This window comes from Sinocyclocheilus rhinocerous, unplaced genomic scaffold (assembly GCF_001515625.1).
Source record: "Sinocyclocheilus rhinocerous isolate Xijiao unplaced genomic scaffold, SAMN03320098_v1.1 scaffold334, whole genome shotgun sequence".
Classification (NCBI taxonomy): domain Eukaryota; kingdom Metazoa; phylum Chordata; class Actinopteri; order Cypriniformes; family Cyprinidae; genus Sinocyclocheilus; species Sinocyclocheilus rhinocerous.
The window spans coordinates 152,705-161,926 of NW_015658500.1; the positions used below are offsets into that span (position 1 = coordinate 152,705).

The 9,222-nt window shown below is 40.0% G+C and overlaps 1 protein-coding gene across 1 annotated transcript; it reads right to left on the reverse strand.

Moving 5' to 3' along the window:
- Positions 1–4,324: 4,324 nt before the first annotated feature.
- LOC107722230 (suppressor of cytokine signaling 3-like) lies at positions 4,325–8,528 on the reverse strand. Its single transcript, XM_016530510.1, has 2 exons — positions 8,318–8,528; positions 4,325–6,853 (listed from the first exon to the last, which is right to left on the reverse strand). The coding sequence occupies exon 2, from the start codon at positions 6,677–6,679 to the stop codon at positions 6,020–6,022; it is 660 nt and encodes a 219-aa protein (XP_016385996.1). The 5' UTR covers positions 6,680–6,853; positions 8,318–8,528; the 3' UTR covers positions 4,325–6,019.
- Positions 8,529–9,222: the final 694 nt, after the last annotated feature.

Genomic DNA, 9,222 nt, shown 5'->3' on the forward strand with positions numbered 1-9,222 from the left:
TAAAACTGTACATTTTAGAGTGGCCTTTTATTGTTGCCAGCCTAAGGCACACCTGTGCAATGATCATGCTGTCTAATCAGCATCTTGATTATGCCACACCTGTGAGGTGGATGGATTGTCTTGGCAAAGGAGAAGTGCTCACTAACACAGATTTAGACAGATTTGTGAACAATATTTGAGAGAAATAGGCCTTTTGTGTACATAGAAAAAGTCTTAGATCTTTGAGTTCAGCTCATGAAAAATGGGGGCAAAAACAAAAGTGTTACGTTTATAATTTTGTTCAGTGTAATATATAAGGACTGTAGAGAACGTCAATAAAGAAAAACTAAACCAAAGTCATTTGGCTTTTTTAAACAATTTAGAAATCCCAGGCAGGACATGTTTGGGAAATCTGGTCTCCCTAACAGGAGTTAGGAAAATGCATAAATTATATAACTGATAGACTTGCACAAGTTGCACTGATCTTGAAAAAAAAAAAGAAAATTAGCCCATGAATTACTCACCCTCAAGGCATCCTAGGTGTATATGACTTTCTTCTTTCAGACGAATCCAGTCGGAGCTATATTAAAAATTGTCTTTGATCTTCCAAGTTGTTTAATGGCAGTCAGCGGGTGTTGCAGTGCATCAGTCCAAAAGAAGTGAAATAATGCGCATCCATCCATAATAGAAAGTGCCTCACATGGCTCCGGGGGGTGAACAAAGGCCTCCTGTAGCGAATCGATGCGTTTTTGTAAGAAAAATAACCAGATTTAAAACATAATAATCAAAATTAATCTAGCTTGCGCTCACTGTTGTACACGGAAGCAGCTCCGGGCGGATGACGTATGAGGTCGACGTTGCGCATGCGCCTCTCAGAAGTGACGAACGCGGAAGCGCAGGGGAGAGACAATGGTCACAAATTAGAAGTACAAAACGATGATTTGTAAAGGAGAATGTCAGAGGATTTCGATATAAGCCAAGAGGAGTCTGGTTTTCCTTTGCTAAAGTAAGGAAACTTTGCTTCCATTGCTCTTATAAACAAACGTTGGTTTTCACGAGAATCACCGGCACATGTGCAACGCCGACATCTTACATCATCCGCCCGGAGCTGCTTCCGTGTACAACTGCTGGCGCAAGCTAGATTAAAGTGATTATTACGTTTTGAATATGGATATTTTTCTTACAAAAAACGCATCGATTTACTACAGGAGGCCTTTGTTCACCCCCCGGAGCCGTGTGAGACACTTTTTATTATGGATGCATGCGCTTTATTTCACTTCTTTTGGACTGATGAACTACAACACCCGCTGACTGCCATTAAACAGCTTGGAAGATCAAAGTCAATTTTTTATATAACTCCGATTGGATTCATCTGAAAGAAGGAAGTCATATACACCTGAGTAAATAATGGGCTAATTTAAATTTTGGGGTGAATCTTTAAGGAGCGTGTCGAGAGGAAATTGTGACGTCAAGGTTCTCCCGATTTCAAATCCGGACATTTCAGAAGGGTATATAAATTAATAATTTATATTTTAAACTGAGGAGTTAGTTTTGAGTTTTGAAGCATGCAGTATGTTTTTATCAGAGAGTAACCTCTTATTTGTGTAAATATAAATAAAATTTTTCTCTCATGATTCTCCATTTCATGACCCCTTTAATACTATAAATGCAATTTTGCCTCTTAAGCGTATTTATCTTGTTTAGCTACTCTCTCTCTCTCTCTCTCTTTATAGGCCTAAATATGTAAGTAATAAAACCTGACACGGCACACGTACACTTCAAAAAATATTTTTTGACGTTGTAAATAAAGATTATTGCAGTACATTTTACAAGAAAATACAATTTCAGTCTTTCAACTTTAAAATTTCATATTTAATTCAATGTGTTACTTGGCTTTCCTTTGTAATTATTTGTGGAAATTTACTAGCATTTCTGAGCAAAAACTGTTTCTAAGTAAATCCTACACCAATTTATTTTTTCACTGTAGTATTTTGATGTGCACATGTATGAGAGAACATACTATATGTACATGACAAGGTCCATATTGCCAGTATTCTATGCTGATGATGTCATTAAGTTAAGCGTTCAAGTGCAAATCGTTTGCTTAAGTGGAGAGAGTAAAAAGGAGCAACATATAGAGAAAAAAAGGTCCAACTTATTTGCTTTTAGAAAAGAAGCTATTACCAGCAGCAGTGTTTTGATGACAGCCAGAGCTTGTTAGTTTGCCATTTTGCTTTCAATAGGACAGTTTCAGTGACATGTTGTTAACATAATGTTTTCATTCTGCATGATTATAGGCAGACTTGATTACAGACTTTACAAAGATGTGCGTTTCACAACAAGGAGTGGATCTATCCTCACATACACAAAGGCCTATATGAACGCACGCACACATTTGCAGAGTCTTCCCTGGGCTCCTGCAGCGGCCCAGGATGTATAAAAAATGGCCTCACATTCCTTTCCTGTTAAGTCAACCACAATATGGGACTGACACACGAGAGGACTGGACTGTTTCCCAGCACACACAACCCCTCTGGAGTCCCATTACTTTCAGTCATTTAGTCAGATGCACACACAAACACACACATATTATGTCCATGATGCCTGGTTTACCACGCGGCTCATAACTTATCTGTTAATCGTAGTCATCAGCGTCCTCAGCAGGAGTATCAACATAGCCGGGCTTACCGTAAATTTGCAAGATTCAGGGAAGTCGAAACATAAGCATATCTAGACACGCGGCAGGCGGCTCAACGGAGTATTGCTTCCCCAGGGTTACAGTAAGCGAATCAGACGTGAGCAGATAGAAGATTACCAAGGTGATTTACTGTAAAGCCTCAAATGAAGCCGGTATTGACAGCAGTAAAACATAAACATCCTGTAGAGACATGCTGCAACTGTTTCTTATGTGCAGACATGTCCATATATATATATATATATATATAAAAAGCTGTGGAGAGTGCATGCATAATGCTTAATGTGCATTATGTGTAAAAAAAATTCAAAACGGTTGTTTTGGGAAGAGGGTGGTCAGGCACTTTCTAAAAACAGGGGCTTTGTGTTTTTGACAGGCGTTGGCTTTGACCAAATGGGGCATGGACTCACTGACTGCAGCTTTGTTTTGAAAACACAAGGGAGGGAGGAAAAGAAGGAGGAAGGCCCAAACGAGTGTGAAGAAAAGGCGGAGACTACCCAAATACCGTAAAAAGAACACAGCGAGAGATACCACTTGGAGTTGAGTTTTGAGAAGAGACTGTTCAGTGGTTCCTCATGGATGCATATAGATGTATTCTAAATATTAACATATTTCTCGGAATCTAAACAAGCTGTGGAGTAAATCTCTCTCGCAGGTATACCTTACTCTGGCCCTTCTGCAAAAACACACACATCATTGCTTATGCTTGGCTGTCTGTTAGGAATGTGAATGAAATTTACCCATAATGCTGAAGCAAGAACTAGTGTAAATAAATGGACACATATTTCATTATGATACTCTGATAAGAAGGGCAGTATTTATCTCTGATAAAATACATTTAACACCCAAAAATGAATATTCTGTAATTATTGACTCACTCTGATGAGTGTTCCAAATCTGTATGACTTTTCTTCACAAAATATATTTTGAAAAATGCTTCGGTGTTCTTTTTGCCCATAGCCTACAATTAAATTCAATGGGGTCCAATGTTGTTTTGTCTTTTGTGTTTTGCAGAAGAAAGTCACAGGTTTTGGAATGACAAGAGGGTGAATAATGTTAGAATTTTCTTTTTTGGGTGAACTATCACTTTAATAAGTAATCTGAGGATGCTTATAAATATGCATTTATTTTCCATTCTGCTATGGGAACTGATATGTTATTTGAATTTTCATGTGTAACTATGCAAATAAAAAATTAAGGAAGCTAAAGTAAATCCAGTGATATAACCACACCTTTTCATATCAGCACTACTGATTTAAAAAAGACTTTGATTATGAAATAAAAACTAGGTTATCTTTCAATTACACAAGCACTTTCGTACTTCTATGATTAAAAGTCTGCACTGTAAGTCAGAAATCTTATCGTGTCAAGCTCTATTGGGTTTGCTCAGGAAGTTAATCAAGGCCTATTGATTTTTTTTTCCCCACTTAGGCATTTAATGGTTTGTGAGTTACAACTTTTACTACGTGTTAATTACCCTCTAATATGAGGATGAAGATCTGATAAAAGCCCTTAGTTAAATGGAGAGCAAATTAATTAAGAGTGGTTAATCAATTAAATAACTGGAAGCGTACAAGAAATGCTCAGTCTGTAAAAAAAATTGTATTGTAACTTTAAATAGAGTTGCAATATTAATTAAAATGACTGGTACTAGAAGAGATTTAAAAAAAATGTAAATATGAGCGATGAAAAGCTGAAAAGTGTTGTGTCCATTTTACTCCCTGATTTTTTCCTGTGAGGAATGAAGAGTGACCAGGATTAATCCATAGAGACCATTAAAAACACTCTGGAGAAAAAGAGAGAGGCAGATGTTTTAACTTTGAACAAAAGAGAAAGCACTGAGTGACATCCTGTACACACACCTCAAGGTAAGCCTCAGACCTGTTTTTCTGAAAACAAGAGCAGTTGTGGTATCTTCGTGTGTGTGTGTGTGTGTGTGTGTGTGCACATGACTGGAGGAAAATGTTTTCTGCTGCAAATGCCACATTAAAAATCATGCATATTTAAATTACATGCAGCCTGAGGCCAGAGAGAATAACCATTGTTTTATACACAGAAAAATGTGAGGCACATGGCTGGGTCCATTTTGTAAAAATAGTGCTCTTTAATATAAATTATGGAAATATCTTATAAATATAAATATGTGCAAAGTTTCTTGCTGCATTTTCTATGTTAATGCCTTTGTTTCTGATCTTCGAGCTTGCACTGCGGTCATCAGACCAGACCTTAAGATGAGACATCTTTATAAAAGACAGAGTAAAAAACATGCTGTCCTGTTGGTGGCCACACATGTAAACACCTTGATTTGACAAAATATGAAAAAAAAAAAAGAGAGAGAGAAAAACAATCTACAAGTGGAACCACAAGCCCTTCCATAGACTCATAATACATTCAGTGAATAGCAGACGTCAAGTTCTGCTAGTGAAACAAACACTGTGTCATTGTTATTGAATGAGAATTTTGAAGCACATAAAGTACAAATGCTTCTCTGTGTGATCAGAGAAGCACGGTCCTTCATGTCAAACACCACAGTAAATCAGTTACTAAAGATTTCTCATACTGTGCTTGTACTTGCTTCACAGTATATGAATGACAATTCATATATATACGCTCATATCATCAACAATGTTCAGCCTGCCTTTTCCTAGCACAAATGAAACCACTGTTTGCTTTGGCTCCTATCACGAACAAAGTAACAACAGTCCACTGAGGGGCCGTCTTCTCCAGAGAGGGCTAAGGGAGGTCAAAGGCCTGAAGTAACAGGCCTCTCGTCTGGTCGATACGTTCGCTCTAGTCCTTTTTCTTGACCCCACACACAATCACCATAGCAGACAGTGTCGGTCGTGAACGGTAAGTAGCCACCCCGTTTGCGACCCCACGCCCACCTATGAGGCAATTACACTTGGCAAGAAGCAGTGGAAATGTGTACGTCATTGCAAACACCCAGCTCTCGCTCTTTCCTTCCAGGAGAAAGTCAAAAAATGTTGAGCTGGAGAAAAAAGACTTGAGAGAGTGTCTCCCGATCGATGATGAAGGGCTGGACCGTAGCCATAGCAGCACACTTAACTCCTGTACTGATCAACTATCACTTGTGTTTATCTTCAGCAGTCCGACTGGCCGCTGGAACGCGGAAGTTCGTTCGTGTCAACAGCTGCTGAGATGTCAGATGCACTTGAGTTGGAGTACGTATCTCGTGCTGTCCTTCAAAAGTTCACAATCCAGAGGTCGAAGGCACAGCTGGCCCGCAATACTGACAGACGCCGAGGTCAGGAGTGATAAACTCCACTTACGCGCCTTATTCTTCTACCCATGTGGCTCTTCTCATCTGAAACCCATCAAGAATAGCTAGATAGGAGCGTCGTACTCCTGGAGGAACTCTTGGAGTGGATGAGGCAATTGGTCCCGTTTGGTGGACACATCTATATGACCGTTTAAAGTCTTTCGACATAGGTGCTGCAGACTGGACATGCTAGATGCCAGCGGACGCAGTAGCTCCAAAGGGATCTTCTCGCCTCCAGAGTAGATGTAGTAGGCACTTCCGTCGGCCACGCTTCCACCTTCTCCGACGGCCTGGACCTTCGAAGAGGTCCCCGTCCCGGGCGATGGCATGTAATGATGGATGAGTTTGAGGACACAATCGAAGCGCGGCACCGCCTGCTCGCTCCGAGGGTCGGTCTGCAGGAAGAAGGAGACGGAGTCACATTGGATGCGCAGGTTTTTGGTGCCCGTGGTCGTTTTCACGCTGAGTGTGAAGAAGTGGTGGTGGTCCGAGCTGTCACGCACCAAGAAGGTGCCTGGGGGTTCGGCGTTCAGCAGTGCGCTGGCCTCTTTCCCGCTCACGGTGCTCCAGTAGAAGCCACTTTCTTGCAGTTTGCGCACAGCCACAATCACCATCTGATACTGCGCCCGAGAACTAAAGGTCTTGTACCGGTGGGGGGGCAGGCGCACGCCGCCTTCAAAGGGGCTGCTGCTCATGGCGCTGTCAAACCTACTGTGCGTTACCATGGCGCTCTGCCCACCCCCTGTACCGCCCGGCAACCACTGGTGCTCGGGGTCCAGGGCCGAAGGGCCGTCCCAGCCAGGGTGCTGATGCACTGGAGAGCACCAACACAATGCCCAGAGCTCTGGCACCTCTTCCACATCCAGAAGAAATGACGTCTCGTTGGGTATGGAAGGCAGCTGAAGGAAAAGCCAAATGGAAAATGTCAGCGTCAACCAAACAGTGAGAACAACAGAAGCCAGTGCCAGCACACTTACATCTGCTATGACATCACTTTTATTAGGGCCATTCATAGTTCTAATAACTGGATTGGATGTTGCTCACATGTGTTCCTCATCATTAAAGCCCAACCCTACCGCTCCAAAGAAACATCACATTTACGCATTTCAGTGATGTAATCATCCCATCTGGAGATAAACTATGGCTGTTTTAACATTACCTTCTTTAATTAGTGTCTGTTTTTTAACTAATACTTATTTTTCAAGTAATTCAGTAGTAGTGATTTATCTAGTCATTGTGCTTTATGAACCTTATGTATAAACTTACCCATTAGATGCTAGTGCTTATTCCAATAGTGACTAATATATATTCAATCATTACATCCTACTTTTCTACTAGTCACTATCCCAATACATCTGGTAACAAATTGCAATTTTTTGTTACTGAATAATATATCTGTGGTTTAGATCAGTTATTCACATTTGACTAGTATGTACGCCAATGTTGATGGTACCTTTTCCAGTTTTACTAATACTATTTCTACTAGTCAACCTCCCAATACTCCTGATAACAAATTGCTATTTTTTGGTAATGATTTACATGGGAATCTGTAGTTTAGATCAGCTACTCGTCATTCACTAGTATGTATGCCAATGTTGCTGGTACCTGTTCCAGGTTTACTAATACTATTGCAACTAGTCACTATGACAATACTACTGGTAACAAATGATTCAAGTTAGTGAATTCTATAGGGATCTGTGGTTTAAATATCAACTTCCCACTAGTATGTACTCTTTATTGCTGTTCCATATTCTAGTTCTACTAGAACTAGTGGTACTAGTTAAGCAAGTAATCCAATAACGATTAGTTTTACAAGTCACTATTAGATGAGAAATGAGTACTTGTAAAATAAAGATAGATAGGAGTGTTAAAACGGCTTGCAGTGGATAAATTAACTAGTTGCTAATCGAAGCTTTATTTTTAGTCCAAGCTCGACTGTGTAAACCCGATATTGACTTCGATTGCTCTTTCGGGTTATTAGAAAACAGGTTATGAATGAGGTCCTCCGGTTCGTTGTGAATAACCCAATTTCTCATTCATGACACACGGTCTCTGTCTCGTATTACACTGTAAATGCCCCTTCACTCTCTTATCCTATCTGGAATAGAAATTCACCGACTTATTCGTGTTACATTGAGGTCGTTTAGTCACATATATCACTAAAGCAGACTTCAAACTGCTTAAGCTATGCGTTAGCTCGAATTACAAAGCTCAACAGCATAGTTTATTTAGACATGAATACCATGTAGTACAGCACATACCGAGGCATGCATAACAGTCCGATATAATAATATATGCATACATTTACAATAGATTCTTAATAACTCCAGTGCATTAGAATAAAGCGCAAAACGTCGTTTTACCTTCAAATCGTTATCCGACTCAATCTTGGGAGTTTTCTTAAAACATAGCTCCTTTTGTGATTTCCATATAAGCGTTTATGCAAAACAGACCTTCTTTTAAAAGGATGAAGATCAGTTTCATGTCAGTTTTTTAAGTTGATCAGAGATCAGCTGTGTGAACGTCTATCAGAGGTAGTGGAGGTTCGTGCCATCGAGCTGAGGTACCGACTGATATTTCTAAAAGGCTCCACCCCTTGTGTTCCAGTAAAGCAACCACACACACACTCACACACACGCACGTGGCGGATTGCCAATAAATAATCAGCGTGACCCTTTTTTACGGGATTTCTCTCCCCTCCCTTCCCTGTTCACACAAGGTGAAACGTTGCATTGCCCTTGCGGATATAAATGCGGTCGGTGTGTTATGACTGATGATATCTGACCACACACATGTTGCATATTATTCTGTTTTATTTGTCTATTTTATTTATTCATTTATTGCTTTTGCAGAGTCCCGTATTATAGTGTCGTTTACGGCCAGATGCATGATTGAACGTTTTGCCAAGAATACAATTTCACGAAAATTTGATTTCACAAAAAATGTCATAGGGCCTATCATTGGGACTTATGTTACATAAGGTTATTCGAAATCGAATGCAATTCTATACTATAAAGTTAAGTATTCCGTTTTCTATGTAAAAGTAAAGTATAGTATAGTATAGTAGTATTCACTAGACTGACTCGACATTCTGGCTGGGTTTGTTCCATACGCCATCTATAGGATGACAGCAGTAGACCACCTTCCAAAAGACCCCACTAAGACATTGGGGATATTCTTGCATTAATAAATTCACTGATCAGAAGCTTTGAATATTTATGGAGCACGTGAATCCAGGATTTATTGTAGGCTATATGTCATCTAATGA

What these genes read in the sequence shown, in the direction of transcription:
- LOC107722230 (XM_016530510.1), bottom strand. Translation starts at nt 6,679, where the DNA reads ATGGTAACGCACAGTAGGTTTGACAGCGCCATGAGCAGCAGCCCCTTT.